General features: G+C 47.0%; 2 protein-coding genes across 9 annotated transcripts in view; both read left to right on the top strand.

Moving 5' to 3' along the window:
* Window positions 1–3,306, top strand: part of PRMT5 (protein arginine methyltransferase 5) — a 45,705-nt gene extending 42,399 nt beyond the window's left edge. The window contains exons 16-17 of the mRNA XM_039365107.1: window positions 589–653; window positions 2,925–3,306. Of these exons, the coding sequence (XP_039221041.1) occupies window positions 589–653; window positions 2,925–3,077 (218 nt within the window). The 3' untranslated portion in view covers window positions 3,078–3,306. The remainder of the gene's footprint in view (window positions 1–588; window positions 654–2,924) is intronic.
* Window positions 1–21,110, top strand: part of RBM23 (RNA binding motif protein 23) — a 42,737-nt gene that overhangs the window by 3,282 nt on the left and 18,345 nt on the right. For 2 of the 8 annotated variants that reach the window (XM_039365113.1, XM_039365114.1), the window contains exons 1-7: window positions 7,511–7,694; window positions 8,097–8,170; window positions 13,388–13,516; window positions 13,624–13,704; window positions 19,422–19,469; window positions 19,563–19,636; window positions 20,105–20,155. In XM_039365113.1, the coding sequence (XP_039221047.1) occupies window positions 13,481–13,516; window positions 13,624–13,704; window positions 19,422–19,469; window positions 19,563–19,636; window positions 20,105–20,155 (290 nt within the window). In that variant the 5' untranslated portion in view covers window positions 7,511–7,694; window positions 8,097–8,170; window positions 13,388–13,480. Of the gene's footprint in view, window positions 1–7,510; window positions 7,699–8,096; window positions 8,171–13,387; window positions 13,517–13,623; window positions 13,705–18,435; window positions 18,486–19,421; window positions 19,470–19,562; window positions 19,698–20,065; window positions 20,156–21,110 lie in introns of those variants that run through there. The other 6 variants (XM_039365108.1, XM_039365110.1, XM_039365109.1 and 3 more) reach the window with 5 other exon arrangements.

The raw sequence follows: 21,110 nt of genomic DNA, 5'->3' as shown, positions 1-21,110 counted from the left end.
AAGTTTGAAGACCCCTGGACTAGACAGCCACTTGTCTGAGATGGTATAGGTTCTCCTGCTTGAGCAGGGGGCTGGACTAGAAGACCTCCAAGGTCCTTTCCAGCTCTATTCTATTCAAGGCCAAAAGGGTGGGTGGGGTCTCACCCTCAGTGGCAAGATGCTTCAAAGGACCGGGGCCATGGCACAAAAAGGGTCTTCTCCTAAACCAGGGGTAGGCCACCTTGGCTCTTTTATGACTCGTGGACTTCAACTCCCAGAATTCCTGAGTCAGCCATGCTGAGGAGAAAGGAGAGGTTTCCAAGCTGAGCCAGGCTGGCTCAGGAATTCTGGGAGTTGAAGTCCACGAATCATAAAAGAGCCAAGGTTGCCTACCCCTGTCCTAAAGCCTTTGTTATAGTTGCCTCGATACTGCTGAATCCCTAAAAACAACCTTTCTTTCTTTCTTTCTTTCTCTTTCTCTCTCTCTCTCTCTCCCTCTCTCTCTCTCTCTCTCTCTCTCTCTCTCTCTCTCCCCCTTCTCTCTCTCTCTCTCTCTCTCTCTTTCTTTTTTTCTTTCTTTCTTTCTCCTCTTCCCACTCATTCTTATAGGTATCCGGCCTGAGACTCATTCACCTGGCATGTTTTCGTGGTTCCCTATATTCTTTCCCATTAAGGTAGGTCTTTGGTTTTGGTTTTGGTTTTTGTTGTTGTTTTAAAAAAATTCCCCTCATTAGAATAAATATTTTGTCAACAGTTATTTGAAGATTTTTCACCGAGGAAAACTATTAACAAAACGAAACATTTAATATGCAAGGGTTTTACACGACAGGTAGTCCTCGTCTTAACGGCTGCCATTCGGCCCGAAATATTCCGTGCCAAGGGAGACATTGGTTAAGCGAGTTTTGGCCCATTGTGCGACCTTCCCTGCCCCTGTTGTTAAGTGAATCGCTGCGGCTGTTTAGTTGGCAACCCGGTTGTGAAGTGAACCTGGCATCCTCCATTGACTTTGCTTGTGGGAAGGCCGCCGAAGCGTCTGAATTTTGATCACGTGATCATGGGGGAGGTTGCAAAGGGCGTCACTGCGAGAAACGGTCGCAAGTCCCTTGTTCTCAGTGCTGTTGTAACTTTGAACGGTCACTAAATGGACTGTTGTAAGTCGAGGACTACCTGTGTAAACGAGAAAAAGCTGTAGGAGCGAGCTTTGTTGAGCTGCCCTCCGGCCTGGTTGCCTTCCATCTCCTTTCCTAGTTCACTGATATTTCCGTCATTTATTTCCTCCAGTAATTGGAGACTAAAACATATGAAGAACGGTTGCTGGAATTGGGGATGTCTAGTTTAATGAAGAGAAGGATGAAGGGGGACAGGATAGCAGTGTTCCCGTATCTCAGGGGCTGCCCCAAAGAAGAGGGAGTCAAGCTGTTTTCCAAAGCACCTGAGGGCAGAACAAGAAACAATGGTTGGAAACTAATCCGAGAGAAGCAACCTGGAATTAAGGAGAAACTTCCTAACTGAGGACAATTAACCAGTGGAAATGGCTTCCCTCCATCACTGGAGATTTTTAAGAAGAGGTTAGAATTTCAGTGTTTCTCAACCTTGACAATTTTAAGGCATGTGGACTTCAACTCCCAGAATTCCACAGCCAGCAATGCTGGCTGTGGAATTCTGGGAGTTGAAGTCCACATGCCTTAAAATTGTCAAGGTTGAGAAACACTGGGTTAGATAGTCACTTGTCTGAGATGGTATAGGTCAGTGATGGCGAACCTTTATAGACCCGGGTGCCCCCAAACCGCCTCGCCCTGCCTCTGCTGCCTGCAGGGCCACCCACTGCCTCCATGGCCTGCCACAGCAGATCAGACAGGAGGCCCGGCAGTGTCATGGCGGCCACGCCCTCTGTCCACGCCCGCAGCATCATCTGCACGTGATGGGGCACGAGGGCAGAGTCTTGTCCTCACTGCCCGGCTGCCATGTCCTTGGCTGTGTTGCTCCATGCAGGTTTCGCCCGGGGTGACTCTCCTCCGGGGAGCTGCTGGTGAGTAGGGGGCCACAGGGGGCTGGGGCAATGGCGTGCGTGCCCACAGAGTGGGCTCTGAGTGCTGCCTCTGGCACGCGTGCCATAGGTTCACCACCACTGGTATAGGCTCTCCTGCTTGAGCAGGGGGCTGGACTAGAAGACCTCCAAGGTCCCGTCCAGCTCTATTCTATTCTAAAATGATAGATAGATAGATAGATAGATAGATAGATAGATAGATAGATAGATGGATGATAGGTAGGTAGGTAGGTAGATAGATAGATAGATAGATAGATAGATAGATAGATAGATAGATAGATAGATAGATAGGCAGGCAGGCAGGCAGGCAGGCAGGCAGGCAGGCAGGCAGGCAGACAGACAGACAGACAGACAGACAGACAGACGAGGAAGGGAGAGAGAGATGATGATGGATGGATGGATGATAGATTAGTAGTAAAGATAATAATGATAAATAATAATACTGCAGCCATATTACATGGGTAAATATGCAGAGACATTAGACAGCAGTGTGAGAATTAGGTGTTTGAATATTTATTTATGTAGAAAATTCATATTGCCACCTACTCGCACATGGCGACTCAAGGCGGCTTACAAGATATAAAAACCGTGCTTTAAAAAGAATAAAAAATAAGGAGAAAAATAACAGCCCACCACCCACCCCAGCGACAACACAGATTCAAACTAACCATTGAACGGGCTCTACTGTAGGTCCCCAGGCCCAGGTGGCAGAACCAGGTGTTCAGCAAATAATTTAAACATACTTGTGTTCCTATGACCTCTCTACTTCTGTATGGAAACATGCTGGTGGGACTGACTCTGTGGGACCTGGCTTTGTGTGTGTGTGTGTGGGGTGGGGGAAGTAATGTTTATCTGGCCCGGAATGATTGTGCTGCTAGTAATGGTGTCCCACCCACAGCAACCCATGACCGTGCAGGCGGGCGAGAAGATCCGAGTGGCCTTTTGGCGTTCCAGCAACTCCAAGAAAGTGTGGTACGAGTGGGCTGTGGTTTCCCCCATGTGTTCGGTCATCCACAACCCCACAGGACGTTCCTACACCATTGGACTGTGAGGAGAAGTTCGATCCGTTCCTTCCCCCCCCCCCCATCAAGACCACAAGGAAGCTTCTTCTGCTTTGCACTCGGAACAAGAGAGAGACTGATTTTTCTACGCAAAGTCCACAAGGTCTTCACCATTTGCTGGTTTGCAGGTTGGACTCAAAAGTCTTTAGCTTGGCTGCTTCCACCTGCCTTGATCATGTTTTCCGGTCGGTGAAATTTCAATAAAGTTGCTGAAATGTGTTCTTGGTAGCCACTACCCTAGAGAAACAAGGGCCTGGAGCAGGATTTTGGATGATAGATAGATAGATAGATAGATAGATAGATAGATAGATAGATAGATAGATAGACAGACAGACAGACAGACAGACAGACAGATGATAGATAGAGATAGACAGACAGACAGACAGATGATAGATAGAGATAGACAGACAGACAGACAGACAGATGATAGAGATAGATAGACAGACAGACAGATGATAGATAGAGACAGACAGACAGATGATAGAGATAGACAGACAGACAGACAGATGATAGAGATAGATAGATAGATAGATAGATAGATAGATAGATAGATAGATAGATAGATAGATAGATAGATAGATAGATAGATAGATAGATAGATAGATAGATGATAGAGATAGATAAGATAAACTTTATTGTCATTTTTTTTACTGTGGGCACAACGCCACACATTAAAAATGAAATTTAGTTGCTTACTCTCAAGGTGCACACATACATAACACACATTTAAACATGCTATATACAACGTATGTATAGACCTACACCCTTACATATAAGTAACATAAATATTAATCATTGTCCATCTTGAATACATAATGGAAGGAGGAAGCTTTAGAGTTCGCAAAGTTAATACTGTATGGAACAAAACTATGACTGAATCTGGATGTTCTGCTTCGGATACCACGGAGCCTGCCCCCAGAAGGTAACAAGGAAAACAGGTCGTGAAGAGGATGTGTCGTGTCCCAGACAATTTTGCGGACCCTGCTCAAGCAACGCTTACGTGCTACGTCCTGGATGGGAGGGAAGGAACTGCCAGTGATCTTTTCGGCTGTCCTCACCACTCTCAGCACTGCCTTCCTGTCTGAAGCAGTGATGCTTACACTCCAGACTGATCCTGTTATGACAGGATGCTCTCGATCGTCCCTCTGTAGAAAGTGGGAAGGACGGGGGAAGGAAGATGTGCTTTTCTCATGTGATGCAGAGAATGCAGGCGTTGGCGTGCCCGCTTCACCAGTGTCTCGCTGTGGAGCGACCGAGCCAGCCTACTTGTTAAACGTATTGCTAAAATAACGAGCACCAAGAGAATAAATAAGAAAATAGAATTTAATCAACCTAGCTTTCGTCGATAACGCTGAGAGAGAACCTATATATGATCGTTAAGCGCCTGTTTCCGGCTCCTGGAGCGCGTCACCGGCCCCAGCTGATTGAGTTGCGCTCTAAATGCAGTATACATAATATAATATCATATAATCCATATAGGTAGTCTTTGACTTAATGACCGTGTGTTTAGCAACCATTCTAAGTTACGACGGTGATGAAAAAAAGGGGCAAACAGTCCTCGCATCGATGACTGTCAGTGTCCTCGTGGTGACGTGATCAGAATTTGGCACTTGGCTGACAGTTGCAGCATGCTGGGATTGCCACTTCGCAATCTTCCGACAAATAAAATGAACGGGGGAAGCTGGACTCACTTAATGACCGTACCAAAAAATGGTCACAAAAGTGGGTGCAGTGGTTAAAATGCAGTATTGCAGGCCAATTCACTGCTAGCAGTTTGATCCTAACTGGCTCAAGGTTGACTCAGGCTTCCATCCTTCCGAGGTCAGTAAAATTGAGGACCCAGATTGTGGGGGGCATTAGGCCGACTCCATAAATTGCTTAGAGAGGGCTGCTAAGCCCTGCGAAGCTGTCTATAAGTCTTAGTGCTATGAATGACTGCATTCCTTAGTAACCTAAGGCCCAGTCCCAATTGTGGTCGTAAGTCAAAGACTACCTAATACAGCAGTGTTTCCCAAACTTGACAATTTTAAGGCATGAGGACTTCAACTCCCAGAATTCCACAGCCAGCAATGCTGGCTGTGGAATTCTGGGAGTTGAAGTCCACATGCCTTAAAATTGTCAAGTTTGGGAAACACTGTAATACAGGATAGGGCCATTCAGTAGAAACCTCATATTTTTTAAAGCTATGCATATATCCTGCCAGTAGTTGCCTCTGAGCTTGACTACTACAGCGGACTGTATGTAGGGCTTCCCTTGAAGAGTATCCAGAAGATGCAAAATGAGGCAGCCAAGCCTGTTAACTGGCCTGATGCAGGTTGTCCTCAACTTACAACAGTTCGCTTAGTGACCATTCGAAGTTAACAACGGCTGTGAACAAAGTGACTTAACCATTTTTCATATTAGGACCATCGGTGCCTCCCCAGTGGTCAGGTGATCAAAATTCAGAAGCTCGGCAACTGACTTGTATCTATGAGGGTTGCAAGCAAAGCCCAATGGGGGAAACCTGGTTCACTCCACCACAACTCTTGTGGAAAAATAAAGCTTTAAAAATATAAGGACTTTTACGAAATTCCGAGGGTGAAAGAGAGATTTTTATTTTTGCGCAAAAGGTTCAGAAGTGATTTAACAATCAACAAATTTCTGAACAAGGGGGAGGATCTAAACTAAAGCTTTATAGGTTTCTATTTCTCAGGAACAAAGGAGGCATAGATGGAATCTTACATTGTATATGGAATCTACTTTGTGTAACATTCAGATAGTTTCTCACACGTTAGCTCCATTTCTCATGGGAATACAATGAAGGCAGTTTTTACTTTTATACAATGTTTCTAAATATGCATTAGGTCAGGGGTAGGCAACCTCGGCTCTTTTATGACTCATGGACTTCAACTCCCAGAATTCCATAGCCAGCCATGCTGAGGGGAAAGGGAGAGGTTTCCAAGCTGAGCCATGCTGGCTCAGGAATTCTGGGAGTTGAAGTCCATGAGTCATAAAAGAGCCGAGGTTGCCTACCACTGCATTAGGTCATTCACGTACTGTTAATACAGCTTTTGGCTAACACAGCTTTCTTTCAGAGATTATGCAGACACATGATTTTTGCTTTTAGTGATTTTTCATTATTATTATTATTATTTTACTTTATTCTATGTTATTCTATTTCTTTCCCACTTTACAACTGTGTGACCTATCTTGACAACTGCAGTGATTCACTGAGCGACTGTGGCAAGAAAGGTCGTAAAACGGGGTAAAATCCGCTTAACCGATTTCTCGCTCAGCAACATAAAATGTTGGGCTCAAACTGCGGGCCTAAATCGAGGCGCTGACTTGCTGCCATTGTGGTGTCCTTGGTTTCCTGCTGTTTTAAGGGCGCATGGAAAGGGGTGCTTTTCCTTTCATCACCCCCTAAACGCCTGGGGTGGGCTGGGGGGGGGTCCTGGATACATAAGGGGGGTCCCGGCTCCCAATTTGAACCAGGATTAGCTTGAGGGGGTGACCCTTTGAGAGCTGTAGGCAACGAAATTTCATTTTGGTGTATGCTGATTGGTGTACATTCAAAGTGACAATAAAGTTGTTGTTATTGAATCAGGATTAGTTGAGGCGGCCCTTCTGAAAGCGGCCTCTCCTTTCTCACGTAATGGGCTCCCTCAGGAATGGCGCTCAACGGCCAGGCTTTAATAAGGCTTTAATAATAAGAGATTATGGAGACCTTCGGCCCTTCCGAATCCCCATCCCGCCTCGACAACCTACAAAACCTCCCCAGTTTCGGGACAAAGGACGCCTATTTTGCCTCCTCGCTAGGAAACTGGGCGAGGCGAACAACTCGCCAGGCCTCAGCCGGGAGACCAGGCCGCTGTTGCCGTGGTAACTGCGCGACTCCTCCCCTTTTTCCTTCGCTACAGGAAAGTGGTTCCCTTACCGATTCGGCGACCAAAGGCCCAATCAGGTCTTTGTTTGTAGCCTGAAGGGCTAACCAATCAGGGCAAACCTCGCAGGGGAGGAGCCTTTCGCTTCGCTCCACCCACCACGCTGTAGCCCAATGATATTCGCTGTACTTAATAAACTTTCGCGTTTTTTCCGCTCATTCAGCCAACCAGCTGCCCCGATAGTTTAGTTTATTTTTTTTTCCCCGTCGGCTTGCCCAATTGGCTACTAGGAAACCCCGCCTCTGTCTTAACAACCATTGGTTTTCCAACCTGCGAGGGAAGTAAAGGTAAAAAAAAAAGAGATCTATCTCAATACGCCTTTCTGAGCCGTGATCGAATCAGCGGGAACGTCACTCTAAAAGCCCGCCTCCCCGAGGAGGACAATCCAATCGGCGCCCGAGCTTTTCCCTTCGGGTCCTTCCCTCTTTAACACGCTTCATCTTTTCTCCTCATCTTTTCAGCCAATCCGCGGTGCGGAGGCCCCTGCGCACGCGTGCTGCGCCCCCTCGCGAGGCGAAGGAGAAGGGAGGGGTACGGTCCTGGAGGGAGCAGCGTCCGCCGCCATCTTAGAATCGCTGCTGCTCCTGCTTCGCTGCGGCCGCGTCTGAGGCGAGAGCGAAGCCCTTCGGAGGCCGGCGGGACGGACAACATCGCCGGGGTCTAGCGGCCAAAAGGGAGGGGGAGGTGGGTGAGTGACTTAGAAGGTGAAAAAGAACCCAAAACAGCCAGGCCTCAGGCGGTCGAAGCATCGAACGGATAGCGGCGGTGACGTCACGCCTCGGGCGGTGACGTCAAACGGGAGAGGGGGGGCTTAGAATTTCCACCAGGGCTCCAAAAGAGGAGGGGGGGGAAGAGGCGCAGATGCCGAAAGGGGTGTGGCCTCGGGGCGAGGGCGTGGCCTGGCCCCCTCGGGTACCTTTCGGCCTTTCCTTTCTTCCCGGAAGTGTGTTTTTGGGGGAGGGGGAGGCCGCTGCTCGTCTCCAGGGCAGGTAGGTGACAAGATGGAGCCTTGGGGAAGGCAGGGAGTCGGGGGAACATGGCGCAGAGGGTGCCCTGGTCCATGTGGCTCTGCTTTTCTACCCACAGGCGCTGGGGCTGCGGTGTGCTGGTGCTTCGTTGTCTTAGTCGGGGCGAGGCAGGAGGAAAGAAGAGAGAGAGAGGTAGGTGCCATCCTTGGGCCCGTCGGATAAAGCAGTGATTCTCAGCCTTGGCAGGTTGAAAATGTGTGGACTTCGACTCCCACAATTCCCCAGCCAGTATAGCTGGCTGGGGAATTCTGGGAGTTGAAGACCAGACATGTTCAGCCCCCAGGGTGGCTGGCTGGGGAATTCTGGGAGTTGAAGGCCAAACATCTTCAGCCCTCAGGGTGGCTAGCTGGGGAATTCTGGGAGTTGAAGGCCAAACATCTTCAGCCCCCAGGGTGGCTGGCTGGGGAATTCTGGGAGTTGAAGACCAGACATGTTCAGCCCCCAGGATGGCTGGCTGGGGAATTCTGGGAGTTGAAGGCCAGACATCTTCAGCCCCCAGGGTGGCTGGCTGGGGAATTCTGGGAGTTGAAGGCCAAACATCTTCAAGTTGCCAAGGTCAAGAAACACTGAGATAAGGAATAAGCCACAGCCCTTTCAGGCTGGGGGGGGGTGGGGGAAATGGGATAGAAATCTGTTGAAAGGAGTTATATTAAATGGGATGAAATTTCAGAATAACTGAATAACAAGAGTTGGAAGAGACCTTGGAGGTCTTCTAGTCCAGTGGTTCTCAACCTTTTTAATACTGCGACCCCCAACCGGTCGTAAGTCGAGGACTACTCAACTGGTGCAGCACCGTTTGCAGAATGGGACTTTTGGCGGGCTCAGCAGGGCAGAGACAGCCTGGACAATTCCTATTGGCTTTTGGAAGCAAATAGAATTAGACTCTATTCAAGAGAGTCTATTCTATTGGCTTTCAAAAGCCAATAGAATAAAAGGGAGTAGCACAGCTAAGAAAAAGGGGGGAAAAATGGCGGACTGCTTTGTTTAGCGACCCCCGTGAAATGGTCGTTCGACCCCAAATGGGGTCCCGACCCACAGGTTGAGAACCACTGTGCTAGTCCAACCTTCTGCTCAGACTGCAATAATGGAATTGGAATATTCTTTATTGGCCAAGTGTGATTGGACACACAAGGAAGACCCCAAATTAAACTAAGGAGACCCTAAATCAGTGCTTCTCAACCTTGACTTCTTTAAAGGAGTGTGGGCTTCAACTCCCAGAATTCCCTAGCCATCTATGCTGGCTGGGAAATTCTGGGAGTTGAAGTCCACTCATCTTAAAAGTTACTAAGGTTGAGTCGCTGCCCTGCCTCGACCATTTCAGACAAAAGGTGGTTCAGTATGGCCTTGCCTTACTGAATGATTTATTCCTTGGCCTGGCCCTTGCTTGGGGGGGTCTTCCTTTGCAGGTTTGCTTAATAGAGTTGATTTCCAGATGAATTATTTCCTAATAAAGCTTCCTTGAGGAAAAAAACATATCTACCTCAAGAGGGAAAAAACCCATAGTTCAGTTGCCTTCTGAAAAAAGCACCTTTGAGACAACCGGTTATGACCTGGATGATTGAGAATCGTCATAGACGCTTATTTTCAGAGAATTTGAGAAATTGCCCTGATTTCTGTTGTGCTTATACCCAGAAGAGTGGTCACCTGCCATCTTTGCAGGCCCTGTGAAGCTATATTTATGACATTTTTGTTTTGTTGAATTGGATGACGAGTGAATTAGACTCTTCAGTAAGCATGGAATAAGAGTCTAAAGGCATGGAGGTGGCTTAGGGCAGGAAAATGAAATTGGTTTCAAGCCTGTTTGCTTTTAGAAATCTAGAATCCCGTGTCTTGTTAGAAAAGGCTTGTGGTGAGAGATTATCTGGGTTTGAATGCATGTGTGACTTCTTCAAACAAAGCCTAGTAAACAAGGAAGTTGTGCGGATATGCTGTAGTAAAGTGAGCTGAGGGCAGTAGTGCAGATCATGATAACAATAAAAGCAGTGGGTTTTGGTGAGTGTGCTATAATATTGGATTACAAAATATGTATTTTTGTTTTCGGATTTCAAAAAGGATTCTTAACCTGCCAGTTGGAAGGAAAAGATCTTGGGAAAGGGAATTAGAAAGATGAAATTTTAATAACAATGGGAAGTTTACGAGTTTCTGGCTTTTTTTTTTTTTTCCAAAAGTGAATGTTGGGAATATTTCTGATCTATTGGATCTCAAGGCTGTTAATGTGTTTTGAGAGTGTGCTTACTTTTATTGTATTCCCAGATCCTAAAATTTGGCAGTTTGGAATTTTGTAATGTATAGAATAACCAGGAGTGTGGAAATAGGAAGAGAAGCTTCTTTGCATGTTTGAGTTTTAAGTAAATAAATCTGAATGTAATGCCCTTTTTGGATAAGGCTCTTATGGGTACTTTTGCATTTCAGAAGGCTTCTTGTGTCTGCAAGGAGCCTTACTCTGTGCAAAGAGCTACAGTTGGCTGATTTCAGCAATCTGCATAGTATTTTTTGCTAGTTTTCCATGACTTAAACTAGGAACAATCAATGGTGAGCCTTTCAGTTTATGAGCCTGTAAGTTAAAATTTTGGTGTTCCCCATGCCTGCTGATTGGAAAATTTTAAAACTCATTTGTGCTGTTTGCTTTTCCAGTAGAATGTTACAGTATGTACTTTCAGAGCTCTCATTGTTAAAAAAAACTAGGGCAATATATGTTTATTGCTAGATATTGTCAGGGTTTTTTGTTTTTGTTTTTTTTTTTTGGCTTGGTTAAATTGTTAGGAGATGAAAAGGGGTTATTTGATTGAATTTCCCACTTACATTCCAGTAAATTTCCTTTTATTTTGAAATAAGTAATAACTCAAGTCCTTTCCTGGGTAACACAGAGTGCAAAAAACATCAGAGTAGATGTATAATTGCTGATAACTTCTAAAGCAGTTCCATTCCAGTTATCCTGATATATTCTTACTTTAGAAATAAGGATGAACAGTCTTGGGACTTAACTGGAAGGAAGAATATGAAGGGTTTGCCCTTGGAAATTCAGATAAGCCTTTTTAGAAACTTATATGTGCTTACATAGAGCAACTTGCAACTGATAGCAATCTCCTTTATTCAAGATAACATTTATAAGGATTACTGGTAGATGGCTTGGCTCTCTTTTGGAAAGAGAAAAAAAAATCAAGGAAAGAAAGGTAGGAGGAGAGAAAACTAGATATGCATTGGCAGCTGAAATTTAACTGTGCATTTGTTGAAAAGGTTCTGTGAAAGAGACAGAAATAAACTGACTGATTCCTTCTGCTTACCACATTTTGGAGCAGTGGTTTTCAACCTGTCGTCACAGGAGGTCCACGGAGGCTAGAAGAAATGTGACAATTTAAATCTTAAGTCTTGGGGCGTGGGTCCGTGGCCACAAAAGGTATTTAAAGGGGGTCCATGGTGAAGAAAAGATTGAGAACTGCTGTTTTGGAGGATTCCTGGCCTCTCTCAAACTCGTTTTATTTAAGAAGATATTTTAAATGCCTCGTTCTGTTCTTCTAACATGAGCATCAATTAGTGCTCTGATCTGCACGTACTTAAGGCTCATGGCACAACTTCGATTTCTCGTCCCGAGTTACTAAAAAGTTAGCAGCGAGAGGGTAGAATAAGTTTAGGGAAGGGCCAGAATTGTTGTGAAATCTTCCTGGAACTGAAAAGAGGGTAGTTTTGCTCCTGTTTTGGGTTGGTGAAATCTGTTCCGTTTACGCCAGTTACGATCCTGCAGGTTATACATGTTTACAGCTAGGATTGAGCCAAACTGGGGAACTCTGGAATGTTCCCTTTTGCCCCCGGGATGGCAAGGTCCAGAAGGGCAGTGTTGGTTGCATTCCCAATTTTTCTCAAGTCTTGGCAGCTTTAAACCGTGTGGACTTCCAACTCCCAGAATTGGGTGGGGGTTGAAGGCTAGGGAATTCTGAGAATCGAAATCCACGCAGCCTAAAAGTTGCTAAAATTGAGAAATGCTGCATTCCCAAATCATCAAGCTTTGCACTCTCTCCTTAGATTCCAAAGTTCTGCTAAAGTAACTGCATGTTTGAATAAAGTTATGGGAGCCTGAAGTGTTATTGCAGGATACTGTGTGTGGGGTTTTTTTTCCACCCACAACGCTGGGATTCATTTTCTTTCTTTCCCCTTCTCCTTCTCCCTTTCTCATCATCTCTTTGTTTCTTTCTGTCTTTTTCTTTTCTCTTTTTTCTCTCTCCTTCTTTTAAACATGTTTATAAAATGCCTCTTTTTCTCTCTTTTTTTTAACTAAACATTTCACGCTTAAAATAGATATAAATATTTGATTGTAATATTGTGGCAAATCGTTTGAACCAGAATTGTGAAACCCGTTTACAAATCAACTTTAAAAAAGAATGATAATGTGGTTTTTAGGATTTCTTAGCTGCTGATAGATAGCACAATTTTTTTCTACTCTTCCCCTCCTCCTTTCATCCAAACATTTTCTAGGACTTTCTTCTCCAGTCTGTTGATTTTTTTAAAAAAAAAAAACTGGATTTGAATGCCCGTCTGGCCATCTCCTCCAGAAGCAAGTTACACTCGCAAAATCCTTTTAAATTATAGTTCTACCTTAACCCAGTGGAGAAACAAACCTTAGACTAGAATAGAGCTGGAAGGGACCTTGGAGGTCTTCTAGTCCAGCCCCCTGCTAGAGCAGGAGAACATATACCATCTCAGACAAGTGACTATCTAGCCCAGGGGTAGGCAACCTTGGCTCTTTTATGACTCGTGGACTTCAACTCCCAGAATTCCTGAGCCAGCATGGCTGGCTCTGGAATTCTGGGAGTTGAAGTCCACGAGTCATAAAAGAGCCAAGGTCGCCTACCCCTGATCTAGCCTCTTTTGAAAAATCTCAACTGATGGAGCGCCCACGATTTCTGGGGGCAAGCTGTTCCACTGGTTAATTTTCCTCAACGTCAGGAAGTTTCTCCTTAGTTCCAGGTTGCTTCTCTCTCTGGTCAGTTTCCATTTGCTCATTCGTGACAGTCTGAGGGATTTTGAAATAGGAGTTTTCTTAGGATGGGCTGGAGACAGCTATGTCTGTGAGCAAAGTTTGCTCCGAAAGAGTGGAGAGAAAAAGAAGCAAAGGCCAATTGTTATAAATTATGGTTCCCTTTATGTAAAAAGTTGATGGATAATTAATTTGAAAGGGGAGGGGGGTGGTTCTTCGCTGGATACCCTTTCCAGGGGAATCCAGACAGGTGGTTTTAGAAGCACAATTCCATTCCAGAGTGTAGAACGTCTTGTCTCCAGGCAACGTAGATGGCCCAGCTCCCCGTTCTATATTCCACTTCTCAAATCCATTCAGGCCTCCCCCTTCTCTTCCAGGCTGTGACCAGCTCTTTGGCCTGCAAGACCGCCTTCTCCACCAGCGGCTCCTCCGCCTTGGGGTGGTGGGGAGCCCACCCATTTGGGCCAGCCATGGATCCGGCGTTCCCCCATCCATCCCGGGATCCTGTGAGTATCCAGCCTTCTTTCCCTTTTCGTTTGGAGAAGGTGGCACGTTGGGGGGTTGTCACCGGGAAAGCTCCCGCCTTCTTATTCTGGACTCTTTTTATTCATAGACCCAAGAAGATGGCATGGCCTCCGACGACTTTGACATCGTGATAGAGGCAATGCTGGAGGCCCCGTACAAGAAAGAGGAGGTGAGGAACAGAGATATTAAAAAAAAAAAAAAAATCAGAAACGTGTTAAACCTGTGGGAAAGGATTACTGTGTTGTAGTTTGCCAGGGATCCAGAGATAACGATAAAAACAGTTTTATGTTTGCAAGTTCGAAGGACTCCCGTGAATCGTGGGGGAGGGGGAATGGAGGAGGGAAGGCTTGGGGAAAATGAAAGTAAGGGCTGTATCTCTTCGAGATGCTGCCTCAAGGTCACCCAGCTGGAAGAAGGGAGGGGATCACATACCAAACTGCTGGCTTGGAGTGTTATGAAAACATCTTGCCTGACCTACTTGGTTACACTGGGGGAGGAGCAATGAGAGATATTTGGATATTCTGTAGCAGTGGTTCTCAACCTTTTTAATGCCGTGACCCCCCAACCGGTCATAAGTCAAGGACTACTCAACCGGTCGTAAGTCGAGGACTACTCAACGGGTGCAGCACCGTTTGCAGACTGGGACTTTTGGCGGGCTCAGCAGGGCAGAGACAGCCTGGACAATTCCTATTGGCTTTTGAAAGCCAATCGAATTAGACTCTATTCAAGAGAGTCTATTCTATTGGCTTTCAAAAGCCAATAGAATAAAAGGGAGTAGCACAGCTAAGGAAAAGGGGGGAAAAATGGCGGACTGCGTTGTTTGGCGACCCCCGTGAAATGGTCGTTCGACTCCAAATGGGGTCCCGACCCACAGGTTGAGAACCACTGGTCTATCGATTTGGAAGACTGGCTGCAAAATTTTGGGATAGAACTATTAAATTGACTGAAGCAGTCTCCTACAAAGAAAATCTGTATAAAATGTTTTATAGATGGCATACCGACACCAGTAAGATTAGCGAAAATGTTTAAAAATACTTCAAATAATTGTTGGAATTACAGACAGAGGCCAGGTGCTTAACTATCGTATTTGGTGGGTATGCCCTAAAGCGGAAAAGTTTTGGGTTAAGATACATATGTGGCTGGAAAAGATGACTAAAAGACAGATAGAATTTAAACCAGAACTGTTTTTGTTAGGAGCTAATTATGAGGAGTATTTAATATTGCATGTACAGCAGTGAGAATAGTATTTGCCCAATACTGGAAAAATGAAAGATTTTAATTAAGAAAATCTTAGAACAGTGGTTCTGAACCTTTTTAATGCCGCGACCCCCCCCCCAAACCAGTTGTAAGTCGAGGACTATTCAACCGGTCGTAAGTCGAGGACTACTCAACTGGTGCAGCACCATTTACAGAATGGTACTTTTGGCGGCTCAGCAGGGCAGAGACAGCCTGGACAATTCCTGTTGGCTTTTGAAAGCCAATAGAATTAGACTCTATTCAAGAGAGTCTATTCTATTGGCTTTCAAAAGCCAATAGAATAAAAGGGAGTAGCACAGCTAAGGAAAAGGGGGAAATGGCGGACTGCATTGTTTGGTGACCCCCGTGAAATGGTCGTTCGACCCTAAATGGGGTCCTGACCCACAGATTGAGAACCACTGTCTTAGAATGTGCAGAAACGGCTAGATTAACTTTAGAGATCAAAGAGAAAGAAGATTCAGTTTATTTTAGAACATGGGATAATTTTTACCAATGGTTAGGAACACAAACTAATGAGAAATGAATGTGGTATGTTATTTTGAATATATATTAGTCAGAACAATGATATGCATTGACCAACTGATACTGTTCATGATTATCGTTTATAATATTTACTACAGCTATTTACCATTACAGTAATTATATCAATTAGTGTTAACTGAACATATGTACCCGGACAATAAATAGTCTGTTTGCTAAAGCTTGAAAATGTTATTGGGGGGGGTAACCCCAATGTTGTTCCCAACCCTGCCCTAATCCCAGTCCCGATCTTAACCCTACCCTGAACCTTAATCCCGATCCTATCCCATCCCTAACCCTATAAAACTCAATAAAAACCTTTATAACGAGAGATAGTTAAGGGACGGAAAAGTAGAATTTAGGGATTTTCGTGCGTGCTTCTCAGTTCTGGCTTTGCAATACTCCAGTACACTTGACCTCTAATCCAGAGATCCCCAACCCTTTTGGGCACCAGGGACCAGTTCCGTGGTTTTTCCGCAGACCGGAGGGTGCGTGGTTTTGTGTGCTGCCTGCATCCCGTGGAAGGCGCTTTGCTTGTGCGGCCCGGTTGCTGGCAAGCTGCGGTCCTGTACCGGTCCACGGACCAGGGATTGGGGACCCCTGCTCTGATAAACTCTACCTTTCTCGACAAACGGGAGTCAAGGATCGTCCCTGTTTTAGGGGTTTAAGTTGTGGCAGGCCTGACCCCATGTAATTCAAGATGGTTTTCAAAACATTGTCAAGTTTCCTTCCTTAGCAGAAGTAGAAATGCGTATCAGGAATTTGTATCAGGTTAAAATAAGGTGGCGGCTCCTTTTCTGCTGAGTTAAGCGCCAAGTAGATTTTCGTAGGCGTAGCTTTATTTATTTATTTATGAGACTTATATACCGCTTTAAGTGCAAGCACTCTCTAAGCGGTGTATATATATATATATATATTTTACATTGCCCCCAACAATCTGGGTCCTCATTTTACCTACCCCGGAAGGATGGAAGGCTGAGTCAACCTTGAGCCAGTGAGATTTGAACAGCTGACCTGCTGAACACAGTCAGCTAAAGTGGCCTGCAGTACTGTACTCTAACTGCTGCGCCACCTCGCCTCTTTATGCTTCTCAGACATCCCACCTCACCTCCAAGGGCAAAACTCTCCTGGAGTCTGACAGAGGAAGACAGAGGGTGGGTGGGGGTGGGGATCCAGTTCCCAGTGTTGCTGGTCTCCATTTACTTGGAAGTCCGTCATAACAACCACAGTTGATCCCCACCTTTCCGTGGCTAAGCAAAATTGTCATAAAATGGAGTTTTGCTCCATTGTACGACTTCTCCTTCATTGACTTTGCTGGTCTGAAGGTGACAAAAGGATTCCCATGACCCTGGGCTGCAGCTGTCATGAACCAGTCGCCGAGCATCTAAATCCCGACCATGTGGCCGTGGGAACGCTGTGGCGGACCTAAGCTTGGGAAACGATCAAAAGTCACTTTTGGGGCTGCGGTTGTAACTTTGAATGGTCACTAAGGGGACGCTTGTAAGTCGAGGGCTACCTGTAATGGAAACGTCGCTTGCCGCTTGTGCCGAACCTCATGTTCCAGTCCCGGCAACTCCTATCGTCCCGAGTCTGCGTTGTGCAGAATATTGTGTTTTAAGGATGACGATCGCGCCAGTCTCCAGAGACGTTTCAATCTGGATTAACCCAGCTCTAAACTCTTATATATATATATTAATATTTATTGGAGACAGGTCTCTCAGTTGTCTCCCTCGTTCTCAGCATTCTCAGTAACGAAAAATGCAAACACTGAGAGATGATAAGGGGTGTTATGTCATAGTTGGGCCAAAGTGACTGTGCTGGTCAGAGTATATAGCCACCTGGTCAGAGCATATAGCTAGCTTAGGAATTAAGAACTTAATGCTGGCTGTGGAATTCTGGGAGTTGAAGTCCACATGCCTTAAAATTGTCAAGTTTGGGAAACACTGCCTTAAGGGACAGCCTTCTGGACGATGTAGTTTATGTTACCTGGTCATATCTGTATTAGGATTGGCCACTGGGAGGGACTTCTGTTTTATTACGGGATATCCTGGTTACGTGCCAAGTCAGTGAGGTTTCTATGAATTGCAGCCACGAGGTCTGTGTCAGCTCCATTAATATGGAAGAAGTTATTTTGCTTTTACCTATGGCAGGGCTTTTCAACCTTTTCACCCACTGTACCACTTTTAGGATATGGCAACATCCGAGTACCACCAGTTGCCTAGCAAAGTGTCAAAAACTTGATGACCAAAAAAAAAAGTGATGACGTACAGGTAGTCCTTGACTTACAACAGTTCGCTTAGTGACTGTTCGAAGTTACAGTGGCACTGAAAAAAGTCCCCCAAAGCCACAGCCGAGCAAGACACCTGCCTGCCCACCCGACGGCGCTCTTCCTCCTGTCCGAGGTTTTCATTGTTGTGAGCATTTCTCTTGAGGATTGGCAGCAGGGGTGGGGGGGGGTGTTTGGTTTTTATTCCCCCCGTCTGCTGGGTGGTTGCAGCAGGTTTTGGTCACTTCACATGACCCTGGGACACTGTGACCGTCATAACTAGGAATCGGTTGCCAAGCCTCTGAATGTCAATCACAAGACCCTGGAGATGCTGCAACATTCCAGCTGATCGGCGCTTCTTCTGGGCTGGGCAGAAGCGCCAGGATCAGTGGTGAGCTCCAGCTGGAGCCTGGCGCTGATCCTGGCGCTTCCGCTGAGCCCTGACAGCCCTGCAGCTCCAGCCGTCTCTCGCTCGGGCTTGTGCAGTGCTGCCACCGGTTCAGCTCATTCCCCTCCCCTGCTACCACTTTTCTAGGATGGTCGCGTACCACCTGCCAGGTGCCAATGGACCACAGGTGGTACCCGTACCACTGGTTGAAAAGCCCTGACCTGTGGGATGGGTCCAAATTACAATCTGTGTTCCAGAAGAATCTCTACAGTCACTGTTAAGTTATTGATTTGAGGACGCCTGGGGAATAAAGTAATTCGCACGCATCCCTTCCGTGGAGTTATTCTGCCTGTATCAAGGCATATCTGGCAATCTCCTTTGCTTGAACCGGGACAGTGACTGGGTAGTTCAATCCTTTTTTTCTTTCTTTCTTTCTTTTTCTTTTTTCTTTTTTTGCCTCTAAAAATTAGGACCGAAATTCTTAAGGAACGTGTGAAAAAACGGAGGATGCCCTTTGAAGGTTAGAGTTCAGGATTCTGCCCTCCGCGTTGCAAGTGACAGTTGAAGCCCGCTGATAGCATTCTCTCTTGGGGGATGAGAGGGAAGAAAGGAGAGGAGAGAGAAAGGAGTAAAGGAGGGGAGAAGGAAGTAGGAAGGTTGGAGGAAGAGGAAAGGGGAGGAAAGTGGTGAAGGAGAGGAGAGGAAGAAGAGGGAAGTAGGGAAGAGAAGAAAGGGAGAAAGAAGGTAAAGAAGAAGGAGTGTGGATACGGTGAAAGGGGAAATGGGGGAGCAACACCAAAGTTATGTGTATGTATTTATTTCATTTTGTTAAAAGTAATCTGTATGTGAGTGTGGAGGGAATGTATGTTAATATCTGATAAGTATTACGGTATATGTACGGGGGAGAGTTCGGAAAAATAAAAAATTATTTTAAAAAAAGAAAAGCATTCTCTCTTGCAGTGGTTCTCAACCTTTTTAATGCCGCGACCCCCCAACCGGTCGTAAGTCGAGGACTACTCAACTGGTGCAGCCCCGTTTGCAGAATGGGACTTTTGGCGGGCTCAGCAGGGCAGAGACAGCCTGGACAATTCCTATTGGCTTTGGAAAGCCAATAGAATTAGACTCTATTCAAGAGAGTCTCTTCTATTGGCTTTCAAAAGCCATTGGAATAAAAGGGAGGAGCACAGCTAAGGAAAAGGGGGGGGAAATGGCGGACTGCTTTGTTTGGCGACCCCCCGTGAAATGGTCGTTCGACCCCAAATGGGGTCCCGACCCACAGGTTGAGAACCACTGCTCTCTTGGGTCACTTTGCACCTCTGTCACTTTGCACCTCTAGCTAGCCAAACTGCGCTGTCGGTTGATAACATGTTGAAGTGGAAAAAGGGGGATCGCCTTTCCGTGGCCCGCTTTCTCTTGGTGCCCCTTGGCCCTGAATCCACTCTTGTGTTTCTTCCAGGCCCAGCCAGGACCCTCGAAGCCGCCAGCTGACCCCCCCACAGCCCAGGTAATGTCCAAAAAACGGAAGGGGAGGAGATATGCGAGAGAGAGAGAGAGAGCTGGAGGGCCACACGCTAAACTCCTTTCTCTTCTCCCTTAGCCGTCTCAGGAGGAGCAAGGAAAAGAAGCAAAGAAGGACAGCGCCCCCAGCAGCAGCAATGGGGAAAGCAGCAGGTGAGCTGCGGAGGCTGTGCGGATCCCCCTTCGCTTCTGCCCTCCCTCCCTCCCTCTGTCGGAGTGACTCTCTTTTTTTTTTATTGAAAGTTTTTTATTTTTTCCATATAAACATTGTAAAAAATATATATATACAATACAATTTTAAGATAAAATAAACATTATTACGACCTGCGCACTCCCCCCCCCCCGGCCGCGTCCACCCTCTCTTAAAACATTCCCTACTTCCCTCCTCTTTCTCACCTCCCATCCTACTCTCTTCCCCTCCCCTTCTCCTCTCACTGCCCTACTTCCTCTCTACACTTGCCCACCTCTCATCCCTATCAAACCCATGAACACAGCATAAGGGGAGTGCCCAGGCCGCACCCCTATAAGCAACCATTATCTATATTACACTTACCCCCCCCCCCCACATTTCCTCCCTGTCAGGAGTGACTCTCATTGCTGGCTTGCTTCCCCCCCTCACAGCAAAAAGAAGAAGAGTAGGAGTCGCAGCAAGAGCCGAGACCACAGACACAGGTAGGGGGATGGTCCTCAAGAGAGATCACAGAGGAAGTAGGCAGGCCCAGGCTGGGGTTGGTGCAGAGGCAGAGGGGTTCCCCCCCATAGGGAAGCTGGCACGGGACCTTTAAAAAAAGTGGGGCGGGATGGGAATCGTGGCACCTCAGCGGCCACCTTAGCGCTCGTTTGTGCTTTGCGACCATGCGGTGGTGGCGAACCTTTTAGAGGCCGAGGGCCCAAACTACAACCCCAAACCCACTCATTTATTGCCGGGCGCCAGGTGGGCGTGGCTGTGGTGGTCATGGCAGACGGGGTGGGTGTGTGACCAAGGTGGGCGTGGTCACCTTGACGTTGCTCGTGGGGAGGGATGCCTGTGAGGGCCGGGCCGGGCCGGGTTGGGGGAGATCCAGGGGGTGTCTAGCAGGCGGGGCGATGGGCAGGAGGCTCATCCTGCGGGGTGAGGTGAGGCAAGCCGAGGCAGGGCAGCAGTGCCATTGTCGCAAGGCAAAGCCGAGGCAGCTGCTGCCTGACACCATCGGCCCCCCATACACAGAGGCCAGCGAGCACATGGGGGCGACAGTGTCCGTCAGCAGCCACAGCCTGCCGGCCCTTTGACCGGCACACTCTGGGGCTCCACAGCCCGTCGCCAGCAGTTCAGAGAAGCCGCCTCTGAGCTGAACGGCAGGCCAACAGCTGTGGAGGCAATGCAGTGGGTCGTGCCCAGGAAAAGGAGAGCATGCAAGGCCAGGAGGGATGGGATGGTGGGGAGGGAAACCAGCCGTGCTGGGATGCATCCGGCCACGTGGGACCTCAGGTGGCTGGTTGAAGAGGGACGGTTGCCATCTCCGGGGCATGGCACACGTGCGCACAAAGAGGGCTTAGAGTGCCGCCTCTGGCACTCGTGCCATAGGTTCGCCACCACTGGTTTAAGGGAAAGCGAAAGTCATCACTGCATCTCCCCAGATGCTGCCTC

This window comes from Crotalus tigris, unplaced genomic scaffold, assembly GCF_016545835.1.
Source record: "Crotalus tigris isolate CLP2741 ecotype Arizona unplaced genomic scaffold, ASM1654583v1 scf7180000019964.508439, whole genome shotgun sequence".
Lineage (NCBI taxonomy): Eukaryota > Metazoa > Chordata > Lepidosauria > Squamata > Viperidae > Crotalus > Crotalus tigris.
This window is presented reverse-complemented; position numbering and strand designations above follow the sequence as displayed.